At 36.7% G+C, this 23071-nt stretch overlaps 1 protein-coding gene across 1 annotated transcript; it reads right to left on the bottom strand.

Annotated features, from left to right (window-relative positions):
- Window positions 1-776: 776 nt before the first annotated feature.
- On the bottom strand, window positions 777-22583 carry CASP7 (caspase 7). Its single transcript, XM_084289878.1, has 6 exons — window positions 22463-22583; window positions 5563-5711; window positions 4481-4609; window positions 3877-4052; window positions 3642-3780; window positions 777-2374 (listed from the first exon to the last, which is right to left on the bottom strand). The coding sequence occupies exons 1-6, from the start codon at window positions 22573-22575 to the stop codon at window positions 2151-2153; spliced, it is 930 nt and encodes a 309-aa protein (XP_084146004.1). The 5' UTR covers window positions 22576-22583; the 3' UTR covers window positions 777-2150.
- Between the last annotated feature and the right edge of the window lie 488 nt (window positions 22584-23071).

Here is a 23071-nt window from a genome sequence, read left to right as displayed (position 1 = left end):
AGTCACTGCTCAGCTATCTGGCCTTGCTTGAGCCAAAGGGTCAGGCTTCCTTACTCTGAACGGATTCCTGCAGACTGCATAATATTAATGCTTTTTGGATGTGATCTAAAGCAATGCTCCATCTAGCAGAGACACTGGCCCCTGCACAATGAACTATATTTTTATCTCTTTCTTTCAGTGTTGTCTTTCCAAGTTGCTTTCCTCTCTGGCAGCGTCTTCAGATATTTGATGCTTGATCTTTGTATACTTCACATACCGGACAAGCCTGAAGGTTGTTTAAGATTCAGCCTTAATTTCTTCCTTTCATTGTAAGTCAGCACATAGAATTGCTGTGCTCCTTTGTGCGTTTTCCAGGAAAACTTTGGTCTACCAGGAGAGATCTCTTGCAAATTAGAGAACTGAAGAGCTTCAAATAACACTACTGTTTTGCCTTTTTTCTTAGACAGACAGCAACCTTTTCAGCTATTAGTTGGAAATTCCCAAGCGGTCCTTATTTAGTATCCATTAAAATAAAAGTACCACGAAGTCTAGTAAAGACCCCCTCTGTCCACTTGTTTGTTCTTTAGGACATCATGTCAAATAAGGTAAGAAGCTTTTCCTACTCTTGGAATAAACTCATAAATATTAACTCCTCTGTTTCCTTACCAGTCACAGGGAACCTCACCAGTCACTGACTGAACCATCTGCATTCGTGGCTGAGATAACTTTTGGGAAGTATTTTGGTGGGTTTTCACTTTGCCAGATTAAATGACAAATAGGCAGATATTCATAAGAAATTAAAAAACAAAACAGGTCTTTATTGATGTCACACTCAAGACTTCCACAAAACAGTAATTCATTTTATTCAAACAATTGTAAATTTGACTTATGAAAAAATATGCCTCATTATGCCACAATTCTTGTAAGAAAATTAACTTAATAATTTGGTAATTTGGCCCTAGTAACATGTAACTATTTTCTTAGAAGATTTATAAAATAAAATAAAATAAAAAAGTATAGAATGCATTTGCTGGGAAAAGGGTGAATAACTTATCATTTAGCAGTCTAACTAAATCATAAAACTTACTTTTCTGAACTAGCTACCAAATTTAAACAGAATATAAAAAGTAGGAATATGATCATCATTGACATATCTCCAAAATACAAGATCAAGAGAATACAGTAACTAAAAAGGCACTTCTGGTTTCTGATTCAAGTAAGTATTTCCAGTCTTGGCAAAATTCCTCACAGACACAAGTAAAATCTAAACATCCACTTGTAAACATTCACATAATTCTATCATTTCAACATTAAACCTTTTTTTATTTTTTATAACAAAGCCTAGACATTAACTTTCTGTGGATTCAAAACTTCTGAATCAACAATCAGATATTTTTATTTCTGCAGGCAAACAAATTGCAATACCACTGTTTCAGGCCGTTCTAACAGTTAATTGTCATTTGCAAAGCAAAAGTCTCCAAAGTGGCAATTTAATAAGGCATCATCCAATTACAATTTGCCCAATTTTAGAATAAAATAAAATTAAAATGTTTGTCACATTTCCATACTATTCAACTGAATCACCTACAAATAAAACCACCTTTTGCTAGAACGATAACTAAGTAAATTGACTTCCATATTAAGCACAGAGCAACCATTAATCATCATTAATAATGCTCATAAAAAAGGAAATGAATAAATTAGACTATGAACCACCCTTTTAAAGAGCTACAAGATTAGTTTTATCTCTGGACATTCCCACAGTATGACAGTCTTCAGAAATTTCCAAGGAATTTACAGTTCTTTGAGCTAGTAGTGAGAGAAAAGATGGAGTCTCATTGATGCTTTTTAAAATAAATTTTACAATCTGTTTTCTGGAATAAACCTTTATGGATCAGGTAGGTAACTCTCAGAACATCTTCAATATCCATAAATCAAGACAGCCCCACTAAGGAAAATCAAAATAATTTGTATTAGCTGTAGGGTTGGTCCAGAGCATTTATTTTTTTAAAAATCTTGTATATTGTCCATCCATCAGATACTCCAGCTTATGCGATTTATAAATCTAGTGTAATTGAATTATATAAAATAGTGTTATTTCAATTTATAACCCAATCTCCACCCAAAAACATATCCTGATCTCACATCATTGGTTGCATTAAAATCTGCTTTCAGAAGTAAAGTTCCTTAGTGAGCATAGACACTACGCAAGGAATCTGCTTCTTCTCACTGAAGCGTGGATCATCAGATTGTGATTCAAAATTTGTGGCAACCACATAGTTGACCCGTGTGAGGATCTGCATGATCTCAAGTTGTTTTCCATGTTCATTTAGCACAGAGCACAGAGACTGCACAAACCAGGAGCCTCTTCCAGGATTCCTCCATGAATAATAACCTTGCAGGAAAGACAAATAAAAAAAATACATTATTTTTCCTTTTGTCTTACTGTCTTGCAGTGAAGAACGGAATATCAGAGATTTACTAGTTTCTGTGAAAGATTCTGTATTTACAGTAACTGCACACACAAAGTTAAATTCTTACTAGTTGTATCACCTATCCTGCTTTATTAATGTGGAGAATTAACATCAGCTCCCCAATCCGTACGATACCATTCTATATTTACAGTACCATTCTATATTTTCCCATAGAACCTTATTTTTGTATTAGCTTCATGCCATAAACTATCCTCTTTCTGCATTCAACTCAAATTCAACATAGTCACTAAAACAGGCAGTATCCCCTTCCTTTGCCATCTGTAATGTCTGTGCCTTCTTACCTGCCAAATCTGGGCTTTCTTCTGTCTTAGCGGTAGCTAGCATAAAAGGTGCAGATACAATAAATGGGCCCAACATACGCTGGGTCTTAGCTTTTTGCCCATCAGTGTACACCAGCTTATCAATGAGGATCTACAATGCTAGGGCTAGTACTGCAGCAGCTGTGATGGATGCATTAGGGGCACAGACACAAGTTCTGTAGAAATACATGTTTTATCAGAGTAACTACTACACTATGGAGAACTGAAGATAGGACTTCCAACTTCTTCTGGCTATATTAGCAATTCGAATCAAAGATTAATTCTCTGCCTACAAACTTTGTCTGTGCTGTAATAAAGGAGTTCAGATCACGTGTCTTTATCAAGCAATTTTAAAAACATATTTAATATAACTTATTTCTGTTCCGCATGATTATAGCCTCATAATCAGATTCACACTCTCTATTTTGATTATGTACCTCCTACAAAGTCAGTGCTACTGTGACATGCATGCTATACTTTTAGCTCCACAGCACTACAGTAGGAGTATGTCCTTTAAAATCTAGCTTCTTGTTAAAAAAAAAGGTTGTTAACCATAGTAAATTAAAATTCTGAATGTTAGTGAAAGTCAACATACACAGCACATCTATTTGCACTTCTGAAAATAAAAATGTTACAGTTGCTGAAGACAAAAAACAAAATTAAACTTCTGAAGACAGAAAACAGAATTAAAAAAAAAATCTAACGGAATATAACTGTTTCTTTTTTATTCACTTACACATACCCAGTTACTGAAATTTAAATGTAAAAATGCATATCTAATTTACAAATAGTGCGTAATTAATTCATATGAGCGATAAGTTGTCAGGCTTCTTTCCTCCCACACTTTTTTTTTTTTTTTTTTTTTTACCTGGCACTGTGGAATATGCAAACAGAAAATCTGCTTCGACTGGAATTTTGTATCTAGGATTGGCATCTGTTTCCAGAGTGTCATTTGCAGGTCCAGAGTCAGTTTGTATACCTTCATCAAATTCAGAGCCTCGGCACGCCTGAAATAGCAGTGAAGATGACAAGACCAGACACATGACAAAACACGTCTTCTCTGCTGCTGCAGTAGGGTATTATGTTTACCTTAGGGCTATTACCTGAATGAAAAATAATTTGGGTTTCCCTATAAGGCTTTTACATTTGTCTCCTCTGAAGAGTGCAGTCAGATGTTTGATAGCCATAGGTCCATCGGTGCCATAGATGAGGCCTTCCTCCCCGTGGCTTAGAAGGATACAGGCAAAGCACGCAGCATCACTGTGATTCTCTTCAGCAGCTACAAGTCAAATACTTTTTAACCAAAAGGAAGTAAAACTTTAAATGAAAACTTCCTGAGACTAAATGTACAGTGGGCCTCTGTTGGAAGGCATAAGAAGTGGATAAAGATGACACAACCCACTTTTTAACAATGTACCTTGAATAAATGAATGCAGGGTCTAGTCCACTGGAGTAAGCAGGCCAAACTCTTCACTAAATGACAACAGTCTTCATTTACTATGACAATAAAACTGTATTTCTGAATTGACTTTGGAAGAGGTGGGGAATTAAAGCTAATCTGTTCAGAAACTCAGTCCTCCTACACAGAAAACTTCATTTAGAGGGGCCTAAGCAATCTGTTCTAATCTGACCTGCTCTGTGCTGTGCATAACTTGGGTGACCTCCAGAGGTCCTTTCCACAATAATTCTATGATTGTAAATTTTTACCTTGCTTCAGTAGTTTTTTCATATCATCACAGCTTCGGTCATTGTATATGTGAACTTCAAAACCTAAGTTTCTAAAACTCTTAGTTAGATCTCCAGCATCTTTATCAGTGCCGTTGCGTGTACCCATTCCTGTCAGAAAAGAAACAATACAGTTGATTGCACGTTAGACAATTCAGAATAATTTACATATTGAAAGGTGACAATTTTAAAACAATCCTCTAACATTTTCAGCATTTAGAACAGTTGTGAGGTTCTTTTTAATGTAAAATAATGCAAAATTCAATGTTAACATGTATCTTATCCTAAAAAATGTTGGCATACCTCCAGAATCTTGGAACATGGAACCTCTGTGGAGCATTCTATCTCCTTTTGGTTATGCAGACTAACACATGCATAAAGCACCCCAAGGAATTATTGTTGAAAAAGAGTCCCTATGATACCCACGTAAAAGACACTGAGGTAAATTCTTTGGAATAAGCTCTTCATTTAATGTGTTTGCCCAGTGTGTAGGGAAAAAAAAAAAACACAACAATTATAAAGTTGACTATAACACAAATATCATCTGCTTCAAAACTGTACACAGTCTGGAAAGTTAAATGCATCTACCACAGGAGAGTGAGCAGAGCATAGCTATAGATACCAGCTTTTGTAGCATGGCTACAGCTATTAGTTGTAGTTCAGGGATGGGAAAGTTATAATACAGGCTGCAGATGCCAAAGTTCAAATTTTAACAACACACCCTTAAAGTCTGGGACAAAGGTTTAGTTTGAAGTTGGCAGAGCAAGGGGATGTGCTTTTTGAAATATCTACCGCAAAGAAACTGCAAAGAGGTGCTCCAATGTAAGTATTAGATAGAAAAGAACCAGAAAAGAACTGTAGAAACAACTATTCCTCAAATAAGGTAAGTATAGTAATTAAATTCAATACTCTGAAAATAATAGGTTTATTGATAAATGAAAGAGTAAAAAATCTGAAATCTGTAATGAATGTCATCAAAGGAATCACAGAACAGCTTAGGTTGGAAAGGACCTCTGGAGGTCATGTGGTCCAACCTCCCCTCTCAAGCACGCAAAGAACATTACCTGTTTTATCTTCAAAATTTTTGTTGTTTATAATAATGCATTTGCCAACTTTCTTGTAGTCCATATTATACTGGAATGTGGGCGTAACAATTCGGTACTGATTACTGAGAGAGGACTTTGGCTGCTCTTCTTCTCCATTCTTCTTTTTTCTACGTGAACCAAACGAAAATACTGTTAGTGGCCAGTCACATGCAACGTACCTATTTATCTTGACTCAGACTATTGCAGCAGCCTGAACTCGTGTTTTTATTTCTCTTGTATCTGTTTTCTTCCTTCGTATTTCAGACAGAGATGTAGAGATATTAACTCATTGCTTAACTCTTGTCATTTCCATGCAACGATTACTGTACACTATTGGATTTTGATGATGGTAAAGTCACACTTGACTGAGCTGTGGTACAAGCAGACCCTGACCCAAATACCACAGATAAAACAAAACAAGTTAGGCTTTTGCAAACTATGGTTCAGGACATAAGTACTGTTTTACTTTTACTATAATTAATTAATGGAACTACATTAATTAATGGATCTTCCTTGCTAACTATTCCACACATGACAAGCAGATACACAGCACACCCCATGGCATGATAGGATTCATTTATTGAATCATCACCATCCCCAGATTTTATGAAGATTGATAGTTTCCATCACTATCCCCAGATTTTATGAAGATTGATAGTTTCTACCAAGAAAGGTTATAGATATGAACAGGTCATGTGTTAACTTGGGCTGTCAATCAATGGTTTGAACCTAAGTAAAATCTAAGTAAATTTTAAGTGTAATCTCATCAGAATCTGAACCTCACATTAAAAAAAAAAAAAATCCCCTATATTCTCCATTCATACAGCTGTTCACTGACCTTTCTGCTTTGTGAGAGAGCCATAGACTGAATGACAAAGAGCTGTTGAGAGATAGCACGGACCTTACCCACCAATTTACTCTAAATGAAGAATTATAGAACAAACTGGAGTACAGTCACGAGGGATTCAGCAGTATTTGATTTTAGATGTGGACTTTTTGGTCCAGCCAGGTGCCTTTTTTTGAGATCTCCACAAGCAGAACTGAAGCCAGTGAGAACCTTTAAAGTGTCTGATGATGCCTCAGAAACAAAACCAAGCTCTGAAGCGGCACAGTTAGAAACAACGCTCAAAAACGGGCAGAAGAACGTATCAACAAATCTCTTACTGATTTAGTCCGGCATCCTGCTTCCAATAGTACTTACTGCTGAAGTACGGAGGAAAACATAACCTGTTTTCTTAGCACAATTAACTGCACTTTACAGTTTGTTTTAACCACATGAGATTTTTCCAATAATTTAAGCTCCTCATTCTGACATCTTTCTAGAGAATTACCAAGCTATTTGCTTCAATAACAGCCTGTAGACATGAGATTGCTGCAAACTGATGAAATGTTGTTTAGGAAACGTGCTTTCTTACCTACCTGATCTAACAATTGTTTTGGCTCCAAGTGTCCTCTTTTTTATGACTAAAGGACGGGCCTAACTGGAAACCGTAACAAACCATCTCTGGATGATTCATCATGTTTATATACTACTGCAATTCGATTTTAAAACTGTTTCTTCTTATCTTTGAGTGTTGTTATAAAGGACCAAATCAAATAGCTGCACCTAGCCAGTGTTATGTCTGTATTGTTTTTACACATAACCTTCGTAATGTCATCTCCTCTCTTAGAGTTCTTTTAGAGACTACGAAACAAGGTTTTGAATTGTGCCTACTTGAGGACTGTATTTGATACTCTGAAAGTACAGTGTTTTTTTTCTGGCAAATCACAAGTATTGGTATTCTCACTACATACTACTTCTTGAGGGCCCTGGGAGCAATAATTAAATATGCTTTGCCTCAAAGAAAAAAAAAAGATTTTAACCATTTTAAAGAATTATTCACAGTTGTATGGTGTTAGTATCACATTTGAGATTCAAAGAGATCTTGCATTCTTATTTTAGCCTAGAATTCCCCCCTATCCCATATCACTAGACTACTCTCTAGGAAAAAAAAAAAAAAAGAGAGAGAGAGAAAAAAGTTTCAAAACAAATAAGCACCCAGATCAATGAAGAGGCTAATTTCCTCAGTCCACGCTGGATTCAAGTAGTACAGATTTCCCTGGCTTCACCAGCTTCCTGACAATGCTGTATGACTAGCAGTGGCTGTTACAAATAATAGGATGTTTACAAGGGTGTTGTACACAAATTCCTTTTTTATGTAGCCCATGAACACTTATGACAGATCTACAGAAGTGGTGCAGCGTTGTGCTTGCACTGACTGCTCTCCTAAAATGCTGGAAGTGATCTAACTGTAGACCAGAAGTCAGGCAGTCACGTAACCCCACAGAGAAGCTCTCTGAGAACAGCAGCTGGGTGAATTGGCCCCGGAATGTAGCCCCACAACTTCTGCTCTGAACAACAACTTCTTCACTTCCGAGTTCAGGAGTTTGCACGCATTCATGCAGAAAGCATCGGGTCTGTATGGGATGCAGCTACTGCTGGCATTCCCAAAAGCAAGCCAGAAGCTCTGGGCTGTTCAATGTCAGAATGTCACAGACGAGCCTTGCCAGCATGGCAGTCCACATGAACCCTTTATTTAATTTCCCCATTCCTTTACAAAAGATAGTATGGCTTTGTTCTAACCATTCTTTCCATCCTGAACAGGATAATCAGATAATAAGCAACCACGGCGTATCTTGCAGGGTTCCGCCTATCATTTCTTTACTGGCAGAACAACAAAACAGTTCCAGAAATCTTTTGGTATCTGTCCAAGCTGAATGAATAAGGTTGTGCTATATACTTATCCCTGCTCTGCAGTCCAGTGAGAACTCTTTTTTTTTATTTTTATTTTTGGCCGTGCCAAAACAGTGCAATATGGGAATTGCCTGAGTGACCTAAGCTGATAGTATAAAATCCCACTCTTCAGTTTAAACAAGGTAAATAATTGCAATAATGATTAATAATGTAATAAATATGTACTTATTAGCCCTTAAGGGAAATTCCTTGTTAGTGAGAAGCTGGCTTATGACTAAAAGGATAAAGCTTTCCAGAGAATTTTTTTATTTTATAAGCGTTGAACTGGATACATGTTAATAAAAATGTTGACTTGTTCTCTAGGCATCCTAATCACAGCAGATTCTGAAAGGATTTCCACGGGTTAATTATGTGCTGTTATAAACTATTTTCATCTATCTGCCATCAGCTTTATTTCCTTCTGCTTCTCTGACATCCAGTGTCATCCCTTTTTTTGAATTCAAACTTGCCCAGACTAAATAGAAGCTTGAATTTTATGACTCTTTCCTCTTTCTTTAGCCTTTAATTACAGCCATGCCTTAATTCCTCACTCCACTAGTGGTCAATGTGATCTTTCCCTTGGACAGAAATAGTCCTTCAATCAGTGCTCTCACATATTTCATGTTCTCTCCTTTTGGTCAAGAGTTCAGGAAGATCGAAACTCCACTATAGCACCCTCATATAGCTTGCATGTTTTCATCCTTACCGTGTCTCTAAATCGAGGGCTTAGGCTTGACAATGGTCTGTCTGGGAATGGGACTTCATCAAGTCTATACTCAATTGGTGTCAACAGTGGAAAAATCATTATTGTCAACTTCTTACATTTCAAATATAAAATTAAAGTTTCCCATACCACTTATCATTCTCTTTCTTGAGTTTTAAATAGCAAAGGCCAAACTTCCCATCCCTATTAGTGGCCAGAATTCTGTCAAAGTCAATGGAGATAAATTCATTTGCACCAGTAGTAACTTTGATCTTGACCGTACAAAGGAATGCTAATTATCACAACAAACTTTCCTTTCTGTTACACTTTGGGTAAACTATGGTGTCACTATGTAAAGATATCAGGATTTAAGGATAAAAATACCACTGTTAATGTTTAAATATACTTAAAGATTATTTTCAATAAAAAAATAAAATCTTGTCAGTTATACTGAAAGCAGTGTCTCTTAGCAGTCACAATTGCCTTTACTTTGGCTTTTTTTCTACTAGCGTCACTCCTGCACTATCTTTGCTACCAGTATGCTGGTATGACAAAGCAGAATCTAAAATTATTTAGAAGAATAAAAACAAATTGCAGGTCCTGCACCTAGGTCAGGGCAATCCCAAGCATGAATGCAGTGGGCAATGGATTGAGAACAGCCCTGAGGAGAAAAACCTGGGGGTGGTGGTTGACGAGAAGCTCAACATGAGCCAGCGATGCGCACTTGCAGCCCAAAAAGCCAACCATACCCTGGGCTGCACCAAAAACAATGTGGCCAGCAGAAAAGCTGGGGAGGGGGCATAGTGATAGGACAAGGTGTGTTGGGTACTCTTCAGTTGGTACCCTCTACTGAAAGGGGGTAGATTTAGATTAGATATTTGGGAGAAATTCCTAAGAAATTAGGAAAAAATGTCCCATCCCTGGAAGTGCTCAAGGCCAGGCTGGTTGGAGCTTTGGGTAACCTGGTCTGGTGGGAGGGGGGTGGGAGCTGGGTCATCTTTACGGCCCCTTCCAACCCAAACCATGCTGTGATTCTGTGATCATCACTTCCTACTCAGAGGATGGGAGGGGATCCCTGTTTCATAGAACGTGAATCACATTTGTTTGTTTTTACATTTTTTCTTTTCTAAGAGGAAATTATGGTGTTAATTAAAAATTAATTCCAACAATAATATTACAGGGCATACCTGGGCTTTGAAAACAGCTGTATTCCTTTTTACTCTACAGCAAGTCAGGGACTTTTGGTGCTATACTAAAAGATGTAAATAGATTAAAAAAAAAAAAAAAAAAAACAACAGACAAAACAACAATTAAGATATTATTCAATTTAAGGAAGTTTCCATTCATAGGAGAGTGGAAAAGGTTAAATTGATTCCATGTATTTCTATCCAAAGTACACATACACACAAAAGAGAGAACTCTGTCTTTTGTTCTATGAAATTCAGTAAATTTAAGTTTTATTTGATTAGGACTGTCTCAGAATATTGTGATAGCTTTTTTTTTTTTTTTTTTAGTCTGGCATGTTTCTTTAATCTGATGTGCAGCCATATATCAATTTTGAATGACTGGTAACAGGTTTCTATTAAAAAGAAAAATTGTTTGTCTAAAAAAAGCATGCTTATTTTACACAATACTTCATCTCAGGGTTGCTTCTGGAGTCCCCATACCTTTTGCCATTGGAGAATACATTTACTGTTGTTTCAGGTTGCCAGCCTTTCTGTTGAGTCCAGACAAAAAGATGACAGTAGTGGTACAGTGACAAAGTCCACAGTACAAATCTCTGTTAATCCGTCAACATCCAACAGAACCTTGATGCACTTAATGTTGTGTGATGGAAGGCATCTTAAAACTGCAGTGCTCTTTATTTGTTCTATTACTAACCACTAGGGTGTCTCTCGCATTACTTCTATATTTGTTGATATCTTAAAATACTGCATTTCAATAAATTCCCCACTGAATGGAGTGGGTAAGCATGAAGGACAATATTTTACTTTTAAGACTTCTACAGAAACTTTTGTAACCTATACTGCTGATTTTCCTTATATGCACTTTGTGTGGTTCCATGCTGCTTTATCTCTTAAACCCCCCACTTCTTCCACTATTGCATGCATGGTGTTTGCACAAAAAACAGGGTGTTTGCAACTACTTATCACAAGTGCTATGTTTGCGCTCCTGGGGAAAACCTCCCGCAGTGGATTTTCATTTTTCTTTTTAGTAAGCAGTTAAAGGACAGACGGGAAATGATGAAAATGCAAGGACGATTTTGTCTGAATTCACAAGACATCATCAAATTCTGTGTAGTAAAGCTGAGTGCGGTGGAGACCAATTCAGTTATTCTTCTGAAGAAGTGACCAGGAAACAAAATTCATAAATTAGACAAATCAAGCTTCAAAATTTGGTTTCCCGATTCTACTCCAGTCTCTTCTCTCAGTTAGTGGTCTCTTCATGTCTGTTGCTTTCTGATCATGCATGGATATGTCTTATTCCTATACAACCAAACTGCCAGCTTTAATACTTTTAGCCTGTTTCAATATTTTTATCCAGTCTAATTTCACCATATTTAGTACACCTTTAAATGCTGTACACTTTTCCCTCTTTGATTTTTTTTTCTCTTGGAACCTATTGGTAATAACAAGCACAAGACACTTGTTAAACCTGACTAGAGCTTTTTAGATCTTAAGTACTTTAAGGCAGACTCTTTGTTCTTTGTCAGATCCATTTTGGTAAAATGTCATGCAGATTTAAAGCTGCATGCAAATAATAGATTATCCTGTTGCCTTTTCCCATTAATATTGCATCAGGTTGGCAAAGCAGCAACATTTCTGGACAAGATGAATGTGTCACTATTTGAAACTTCCTTTATAAAATGAATATTCTTTTACTGTTAATAACCAGCAAGCATAAATTATATGGGATTAACTAAGCATAACCCAGAAAAGCTAGTCCAAATACTACATCAGTCTTACACTGCATTTGATTATATGATTCTGGGTCACACACTAGCAAGGCTGCATGCTGGAATATGAAATACAATCTACTTTAAATACTAATTGGAGCCACTGCATAAGAGATTGGCTTTTGGGAGATCTCCATTCTGTTTGCAATCTGTCTGTGACACACAATTGGCTCTCAAACCTTTTCTCCTGAATATACCCCAGCAGCAGATGAGATTTCCACTTTTCTCTTTTTCATACAGGTAATGCCTTGCCAACGACTCTCCTGAGAGAGCTTAAATATAATTGTAAACCAAGAAAGAAAAAAAATAATATGCTTTACAATCTATTACTTTAAAGGTTTCCCAAGCTTCCAAATTATGTGCCAGTTGGTAAACTGAAAAACGGCTTAATAGTTGAACTATCTCCTGAGGAAAAAGGAGGAATATTTAATAACATAGGAAGAAGTTCAAGTAAATATTGCTTACTTTCCTTACAGAAAGCTATTAACAAATGACTGCTGACTTTGATGAACCAGCACCAACAAAACAAGCAATCCTTAGAAAGCCATTTTTAAATATGCTCCAGAGAAATATTAAAAGAGTTAAAGAGATTTCTAATATTGAAGTCAGAATCTTTTAAACAAAATAGAAACTCTTCATTTAGAAGAGAAATGGGTCCTACAAAACTGAACATAGAAGTTCCCCTAAAATCATCTACACGTAATTGCATCTATATTTCTGTGGCAAGGAGATTGGACAAAAGGCATGAAAACTGACAGTGTCAATTTAGAAAACAATAGCAAACATAAAAAGCACAATACAAAGAAGCATTTAAACAGAAAACAAACAAACAAACAGTCCTATACTTCTGTTCCCTCTAACACAATAGCCTTGTTTTCTATGCTAAAGAAATTTTAAATGGTGGTGAAGCAGATCAATTTGATAACTCTGGAGTGTAAGGTTCGTATTTATCAATGACATAAAAAGTTTGGCCAGTGCTTTCTTCTTCATATACCACTCTGCTGAAGTGCCTAAACCACAAGTCATTTTTAGGAAGTGGTAGAATGCCAGGAAGTGGCAAGTGTGTTTACTCAAACACCACACCCCCTAATGAGCACATCCCACAGACCTACTAAAAGTAAGAGGACCAGACAGGCCATAAAATAAAGTCTGCTTCTAACTGTTCACAAGATCAGGGCCATAGTAAATATTTAGTCCTCAGCCGCCTTTTAAAATGACGTTCATGACTTCTTTGGAACAGGATTGTCAGCTGACCGAACAAAGATCATTTAAAATCACCAGAGGAAAAGGCTTTTCCTTGAACGGACCTGATACGAGGAAGCTGATGAAGAGCGTCCCTTGTTTCTTGGGAAAAAACATGTCCTGAGTCCTTCTTCTAACTATAAACACACTAATCTCAGGATTCATTTTGAAAGGGAAATATTCTTGTATCAGTCCTGAAAGAAAGGAGTTAAGTGAACAGTGCAATTACTTCCTTGAACTTGTGAAGATATCAGTAGGGCTGGGAAAGACCTGAGCTTTCATTAACAATTTCTTTGCCCAAGGCAAGACCGGTTTCCAGGCCAGTAAAACAGTTTCATATTAAAATCTGACTTTTGGTATTGCTATGAAACATGTAGCAGTATTGTTACAGGTATTGCAGAAAATCTGCAAAATAAAATGCTTCAATTTTTTAAAGAAATCTTGGCATTTGCCTAAGTTTCTTGTAGCATTCTGTACCACCTCCAACAGTAAAACACAAGCCATAAAAGTATTTATTAAGATAACATGCTAGCTATGCTTTGCTGAGTTAACTTGATGAAAAGTATTAAACAAACCCAAAATGCTTGACCAGTTCCAGGGGGAAGATACATGCCATTACCTACACTGAGAGCCATATAGCTGTGCTCAGGATGAAGAACTAAGTTCAAATTTTGCTTCTGCTGTTGAATAACTGTGAGGAACTAATTCCACATCATTGGGCCTTCATTTTTTTTCATTACGAATGTAGCCTGAACAAACCTATTTCAAGCAATTACAATCTCATGAAGCAATTACAGATCTCGTGGCTTCTGTACAGGATGGTATCAATGTGCAGTAACCCAGAGAACGAATTTAAAATCCCCTGTTTTGCCCTTAGCAAACACACATTTGCACAATCTTTAGGTCCAGAGTAGGTGAGGTAGCTTACTGGCACGTGCCTGGTGGAAAAAACTGCTGCACTGTGGAGGTCTACAGGGGATTTTAGTCCAGAAACCACTCCCTAGCTTTGGTTACTGCTCATTAGCTTCCCTGAATAGTAAATAATCATGTGTAGGCATTAACAGTTTTACGTTAACTGCAAAATACACAAATGGTTGCAGTGCACAGAATATGGCATTCCCCTAAAGGCCCCCGGCACCTTAATGGCCAATCTGCCATGGTTTATTGGGTTGCAGCTACTCAGCACAACTGCAGCAGTGGTTGTGTGCATGTTCAACATCCTTTGAAGCCACAATCTGAAGTGTATTAGCTTCAGCCCCGGTACAGCCTTACCTACCACAAAACTTCGCAAGTGCAACAGTCGCAGAGGCGAGCAAAATCCACCGGTGACCTGCAGCATGCTCACTGCAGTAGCTGACTCTCTTGTGTGTGAGCATGAGCATGCTTTTTCTTTGATCTCTTGCAAAACAAACCACACAACCTCATTCAGTAGTTTCTACAAACCTGCAGCTTGTTTTATCTGAAGCATGTTTTTCAGATTCATACCCAAACTTTTTCAAAGATTTGCTGTGCCTAAATAAAAATCCAGTGTTTAAATGCCCTCACTATTAAATATCTGCTTGGCTGAATTTATCTTGTGTACGTTTTCCCTCTGTTGGATCTACTTCTGAATTGCTTTTTTGCAAAAAGTGCCTCCTATCTCCTAATACTATATCCCACATATACGTATAAAGTATAAACAAATTATCTTTCAACTTTAGAGAAACTAAACAGAATACATTTTAAATCCCTCATTGTATGACATTTTTTTCAAAACCTGAACTACCCTTGTAGCTTTTGTAGTGCCATTTTAGCTTCAGACCCCTCTCCAATCAGGAGGGAAAGTTTTCTAAGAAACTAAGTTTTCTAAGTTTTCTAATAAACTTGGAAAACATAGAAACCTAGTTAAGGACAACTGGAACTCACTGTGTAATGAAAGGAGTTATTTCAAAGAACAAACCTCAGACTACAACATTTAACATACTTTGTACAATCCAGCTATTTCTGGAGTGCTAGTTGTTGTACCTAAATCTATCATAAAATCACAGAATCACCTGGGTTGGCAAAGACCAACCAAGGTGGATCCTAAAGAATCCCATCAAGCTGACCTACCAAGTCCCATCACTAAAACATGACCCTCAGGCAAGTATCTCACTGTCCTAATTTCGTGTTAGTGATGGCTTTAACATAACTCAAAATCAAAACCATGGCTACATTTTTATTTGTTAAATACAAATGAAGCAGATGGAGTACACTGGTTCTAAGCAAGTCCCACGTAGTAAAAAAAAAAAAAAGTTTCAACAGTCTTTTATGTCTTATATTGCCCACATTTCACGACAGTTAAAAAAAGACAGGATAAAATAAGATAAAATAAAAACAAACAGCAGGTAGCAGTATCCAAGTCTTTGGGCGCCTAATATTGTATGGACATTTTACAGCCTACACGAAAATTTGGAGGTGTAACACCCACGGTTGACCAAAACAGAGCAAATTCTAAACTCTCAACCATCAATTTGTAATTCACCTTCAGCTTCCTAAATAACTTCCTACATGGTACCTGCTGTGCAGGTCTCACAATATTATATGCAACATAATATTCAAAAGGTAAAATTTTACCAAATTGCTTTACCATATTGCTTGCTGAAAGGCTTTCTACTCATTTCTGGAAAACCAGAGCGTATTCACCTTCCATGGGGGTTCTGAAAATTGAAATCTTGCACATAATATCCCAAGTAGTATAAAGTATATAGGCAACTCCTAATTATGCAATAAAAAGATACAGTCTCTTTTATCTGTCATAGGATCTAGGACTACTAAGAAGTTTATAGAGGCTGCTTGGAAAATGACTCAAAATAAAGCAAAGCCCCCAAATACTACTTCTAAAAAAACACATTCTAGCTAGGATTACCTATTGGAAAACACCAGTAAAATTGTTATTAGCTTGATATAAGCACCACAACTAAACTCTTTCAGGGTGCACATCCATGAGATTTCCAAACAGGTGGCGGAGAAAGAAGGAGATAAATAACTTTCTACAGTACCTTGGCTCATCATCAAATGGCACTCCACACTGCATCTGAAAATAGCTTCAGCTTGTGCTCAAGAGCAAGTCTAATCTTCTTTGCTAATGCTAGGAGCCCACCATGCTCAGGGCTACATTGGAGAGTGAAACAGGTTGTGTTCTGTGCTCAGGCCCAAAGATTCGCCTGTGTCAGCAGTGGGTCACGCTGGACTTTTCTATGGGGCTATTCAAACCCTCAGAACTATCGCCCTGCGAGCTGAGGTCATGCAGGCCTGACCTACCTTTGCTGACAAGCGGAAAACACGCTCCCATCACTCTGATTCTATCACTGCTCCTATGCAAGAGTGTAGGAAAACAGAGCAGATCTTGAGATGCAGGTGGGACAGCAAGCTTTGCTTTTTAACACATCTTCCTTCCTTCTCTAAGAAGCTGATTCACCATCACTACAATATTTACACAGTGAACGCTCCTAAGAAAATAATGCAAAACAACACACACAGTTTACAAAACCTCTTTTGTATTCTAATTCACTGAACTATTTCCCACGTTTACTCTTACACAGTTTTTATTTTAAATTTGGATCGTCGTTGGTTGCTTAACAAGGTTAAAAATGAAAATATACAACAGCTTTCCTCCAAATTTTAACTGCTGACAAGCAGAGTTTATTGTAAGGAAGGAAATAAATTACTACAATAAAAAGGAATTAGGCTACTTAGCTCACTGTTGTGATTGCTACAGATATAGTTCAAGAATAACCCCACATTTGCTGTGCTGCACATGAGAAAGTCTCCAAGGAGACTGGAAGCAAATACTGACTATGAATTAATGACTTCTTATACTTTAGGATAGATGCTATTTCAAGACACTTGGGTATTTCCTATATGGCACGTTTATTAAGTGTCCAAGGGAAAGCACTGTCCACAATTGTAACTCGTTGTTAGATGTTCCTGCCATGTACTCTAGAAGTTGAATTCTAGATCTAACAAAAAGTGCAGTAACAAAAAATAACAAACAACTCCAGCTTAAGGGAGAGCAATGAAAAAGGAACATCTCTGTTGCACTATGTTAGAATCTCTTATTGTCTATGTAGGAATTAATATTAGCAGGCTAGAGATGCCAAAAGCTATTACTTCTGAAATTATATGTTCAGTGCTTTGGGGGACATACTCTGGTATTTAGCCTGTGAAAGCAGAACCCACAAACATCAAACAAATTAAAATGACAGCCTTTACAGGATGCTGAAAGGAAAGATCATCACCCGTTTACAGGAAAAACTAAGGCACACAGTGATTTGCTTGGAGACATAGAGGAAACCTGAGGCTGAACCAAGTGTTCAGTTCAGATCTCTTCATTCCAGCCCAGAGCATAAATTCAAATAATGATTCATTGGCTCTTATTTCTTTTAAGGTAACTTGCTATTTTTATTACACCTAATTTAAGGATAAAAGAGGCACTTAGCAATATTTGGGTTTGAAAGGTCTGTAATATTCTGTGGCTGGAAAACTTGTAACAGAACTTAATTTTTTACCTTAAAACTGTGAAAGTTATGGTAAAAAAAGACGAGGTATCATTAAAGCATCATTTGGATTTGAACACATTAATTTCAACACAGAAACAGCTGATCTGGAGGCCAATACAGTTGCTTCACAACCATACAATGATACCAGCAGCAGTTTTTCAGTAAATAAAATAATTAATGAATTAGATCAAGCACAGTGTTCCCCAGTGTCTCCCCAGTTCTGGCCCCCCAAAAACCAAAATGGGCAACTCCGGAAAACATGCAGATGTGAGAAGGAATAAAGAAATACACAATGTGAAACTATTCTTCACCAAGTGCTACCTGCAAAACATCTTATAAACCAAACAAAAAGAAACTGTTGGTAACCAAAAGTGAATGGAAAATATCTCCTGAAAAGGTAGAAGAGCAATAAAAGAGCAAGGCCAAAACAAAGACAATTTTCTATTCTCATTGCAGCTCCAAGGCTGTGGCTGAATCTCAAAAATGAGTATTCTTCAAAAGATAGGATTATTTATTTTGAGAAATGTGACTATGCTAATATATGGGGCGTGAAGTTAAAACAGCTTTAGTAACATCCATGGTTCCTCACTTTGATGCCATGTAGCCCAAATAAACACCATACAGATGAAATGAAAAACACCCCTATATATCTGTGAACCTTGGATATTTAATTGGTGGATATCATAACTCTTGAACTACAGAAGTAAGATATGCACTGATGTTTCTTGCAAACTTTCAAATTAATTAAAATAAAGAGTCTCAAACTTTACAGTAGCCTGACTTGGTAGAAATAAATAACATACAAATATTTTGTTGTTTTACACTGTTAAACAGCTGAAGTACTCTTGGTGAGTCTATGTCAATGTACCCTACAAGACTCTCAATCTCCTTATGGGTATTTTGTTAAAATACATTTGAGGTATTTAGCCTTCCAATACCTAAAAGGAGCTACAGAAAAATTGGGGAGGGACTCTTTAACAGGGAATGTAGTGATAGGACAAAGAGTGATGGCTTTAAGCTAAAAGAGGGTAAGTTTAGATTAGATGTTAGGAAGAAATTCTTCACTCAGAGGGTGGTGAGGCACTGGCACAGGCTGCCCAGAGAAGCTGTGGATGCCCCATCCCTGGAGGTGTTCAAGGCCAGGTTGGATGGGGCTTTGGGTAACCTGGTCTGGTGGGAGGTGTCCCTGCCATGGCAGGGAAGTTGGAATTGGATGGTCTTTAAGGTCGCTTCCAACCCTAAACCATTCTATGATTCAAAGTTTTTTGCATTAATGATACTACAGTATCATAGAGTTTCAATGGTAACTCAGTATTTGTAATTTTTACATATATATTCAAATGATGTCTTCTGTTTCCAGACAGCAGAGCTGCAGTGGATAAAAGTAACTAGCAGACAAAGGTTTCTATGTAATTAAATTAGTATAAACCTGGTATCTAGATACTACTAACAACTACCCTCTTCTGCATGATGCTTCTTCACTGAAGCCAACTGTCATGATTATTAACAGAGCTAGTGCTAGTCTATTAAATATTGGGCATTTTAAGATGTAACTTTAAAAAATACAATAATATATTAGGAGTACGAGAAATCCTAGCTCCATATAATACCATGGAACACAAATTCTACTCTATTTCTTGAAAAAATTGTTACCTGGATGCTAATCTAGGTTTTACTACTCTGTTTCTCAATCTCCCTAACAGAGTTCCCTAATAAAAGACTCCAAATGAAGATATTAAATCATCCTTTGGAGAAGTAGAGACTATTTTTAAAGTCTCAAAAAGCATAACATGAACACATGCAAGAAAGAAGACAAAAAAAAATACAGGAAAAGTTATATTAGTTTTTAATTATAACAAATAATTTAAAAATGTGTTTCAAATCCTCAGCTCAATATTTGTTTATCAATGTCTTCTAACATTTTGTTTGGCTCAGGCTTGCCAGAGTGCACCCTGATGTCTCTGCTTTCTGAAACACAACTTTTTTGTTCAACTGCAAGTCTGTAATTTTTGTCTACCTTGTGTTTTGTAGTAAACAAAAGTGAAACCCGTCTGCCATCTAGTGGCTAAAAAGACTCAACACTCCTAAAACAAACCCAAACAGTTTCTTCACCCAAATTATCTAAGTAATAGCATTTTTTCCCAGAAAAGGAAATATGTAGTAGAGAATTCCCCTAAATTGTGGCACACACAAGCCACTCTGTGCCTTGTTCTGAGCTTTGTTACCTCCTTGGTAAACCAGGGTCACAGACTTCGTGGAGAGAAATGTGCCGTATTGAAGATTTTCACCTATTTTACTGCTCTTGCTACATGAATCTCCAGTCACAGCCAAAGGAAGGTGAATTGAAGCTGTGAAGCTACTGGAATAAGTTGGTCTTTCTGCATGGCTTTGAATACAATTTCTCACTGTTCTGTTCTGTTCCACATTAGAATTAACATGCAGATCTACCAAGTTAGTTGTTTTCCTACTGAGATTATGTATATTTAGCAATAATAATTGAAACAGAATGCTGAATTTCCTTGAAAGTACTGCACAGTTGGTAAAAATTTGGTTGCTAAAACAATACAACAGACCATATAATTGCAGTCAATCTAAAGCTTTCTAGACACCTTTTTTTTTCAGGTATTAACTTTCTGTTGCCAAAGTGGAGTCTTGGCAATCAAGAACCAATTTGGTTCTACCTAACAGTACATATAACTAGTATCTGGTACTGACAAGTAATGAGAGTTAAGAGAACAAATAAAAAAATGTAGTACGGAATATTCTCAGAGAAAACTCATTTAGGGACATCTTGTACCAAATATTTTAACATCAATATTCCCACCAGCCTTTTCTTCCATGTATTCATCTATTTTCTTCTGAATTCAAGTAAAGTATTTACATCTGCATATCCTGTGACATTTTACAACTTCATTGTACAACTGCACTATGAGCTATGTTGAAAATACATCTGATTCTTTTAAACTGACTGTATAAACTTTTCATCGGATGCCCCCTAGTTGTTTTGTGAGGCACCATGACCAGTCACTCTCTATTCACTTTCTCCTACATCACAGTCACTATTTTAGATCATACCCCATCTTTCTTTATGCTCTCACATTCTTTTCCTATCTTCCTATCTTCCTCCAGGCCAAAGAGTTGTAGTTTCTGTAAGACAAAGACTTTATCAGTGTACTTGGATTTTTAAGACCTTCTTGGTAGAAGAGCAGCTCATCACTCTTTAAACTATCATCAGCTTCTTCAAGGAGCTTTGACAGATTTCTTGGGCTTTATTTTTTTTTCTACAAAATCTACGTTGAATCTTCTCAAGTACCTCTTATTTATTTATTTTTTCTGTATTTATTTTATCTGAGTGATTTTTTATTTCTAAAGAAAAACGTTTCAAATTGTATCTTCAAGGAGTTGCCAAAAGATGAATGCCTCAAACTGATGAATAGCCAAATTACTTGAAAAATTTCTTATAAAAAAAGAAAAGTGATAGAAATGCTGATTCTTGCCTTTCCTTCAGGAATGATTAACTTTGAGTTGCGTAATTTAATAACAATATTAGCATATCACCTCTTATAAAGAAGACCAATCGTGTATTAAAAGACACATTTAATAAATTTTAAAAGAAACCTTTGAAAAGTATTTGCAAGATTTAGAAATAAACGTTACATTGTCTATTTTGTATTATGTGAGTTTGTGAAAATTAATAATATGCATATACATCATATAAAACACTTGAGGAATGAGAAAATGAGAGACAGCAAAAGTAGAGTGATTTGCTTAACAGCACATCAAAAGTCTTCTAAGACTAAGGCAGCTTCAGTTCTCTCACAGATTTGCTATACCCGTTAGCCTCTCATAATAAGCTGCAAAAATAAAATTAACTGGTACATATACTTTCTCTGAATTATACTCTTCACTTGAATGTGCATGTCCAATAAAAAAAAAAAATCAAAACCTCTCTGTAAATGCAATAGTCTCAGTAATAAACACCTGTAATAAAATACAAGAAGTTCACAATGTGAAGTAGTCTTTTTCTGACACTTAACAGTATTTGTAGATTTTACATGTTCATTTTTGTCTTTTTCATTTGCAATCACATTTATATAGTGTTTTCAGGAGTACAGACAGCAGTACATAGTTCTTGCAGCCTGTACATTTAATGAAAGTGAGATTATGCTTCAGTGAGACTACTAGGCTTTAAAATGAAATGCTTTTAATTTCCTCTGTAATGGGTTACATCTCTAGACTCAGTGAGGCTTCTTTGTGCTACAGCCTAGATGGCACATCCAGGCTTCAAACTAACTTAAATAGTCAGCAGGGGATTCCAGTGATGTAGGAGATTAGCTGAGCTGAATGCAGTAAAATAGATAATTAATGGCATATTTAATTCCCAGCTCTACGAAAGGGCAATGTTTAAGACGAGGGGCTACAATTGATGCTAAACGAACTTAGTGGTCTCTTGACTACCAAATAAGCTGATGAGAGATACTATAGGTCTGTGTAAATCAGAGCAGCTTGAGGGCTGTTCAGATTTAGGGTACTGATTAGATACGTTAGACCTTACACAACATACAGCTTCTCTCTATCAGACCCTCTTTGACACTGTGGGCACAGCAAACTGAATACTAGAATCCCATTAGAAGAGTAGTATCATAGCTGATAGAAAAGTAATAGAAATAAAAGTAGCAACTTACTTTGAAAAAATTGAGAGTCTACTACTTCTGTCTGGCTTTGCGTCAACTACATCATCTTGACCTTCCTCACTTCTCTCTTCAGTAGAAGTATCAACGTGGTGAGCTCCTGACATCTACAAATAGAAGTACAAGAACGTAAGTGTCCCTCAATGAACACTATTATTTCAGAAATTCTTATACAAACCGAAACATTAAACCAGATACATGTGGGATTGCTGGTCTCATATGATACTTAATCAAGGAAGAGTGGCTATAGATTTTTGACACCGCATTCACGTGACCCTGCACATGCTCAGCCACCTCTGTACTTACTGTCTTGTGGTTGTTACCAGCAAGTGAGTTGTCTAACAGCACTCAGAACTGCAGATAAGGACAGAAATAGAAATCATTCTATGATCTAAGATCATTCTATGATCTAAGATCTTACGACTAATTCCCTGAAAATGTTCATGATTTGGGAAGAGGTGTGTTTAGAACAAAGCAAAGACAATTAACTAAAACTGCAGTCCCACCTGGTACAAAAACACCCAGAAATCTCCTGTGTTTTCATTTACATAAGCAAATGAGCATAAGAGAAAACTCAGTGTTATCTTCCATGGATGGAATCTT

Source organism: Netta rufina, assembly GCF_964035555.1.
Source record: "Netta rufina genome assembly, chromosome: 7".
NCBI lineage: Eukaryota > Metazoa > Chordata > Aves > Anseriformes > Anatidae > Netta > Netta rufina.
This window is presented reverse-complemented; position numbering and strand designations above follow the sequence as displayed.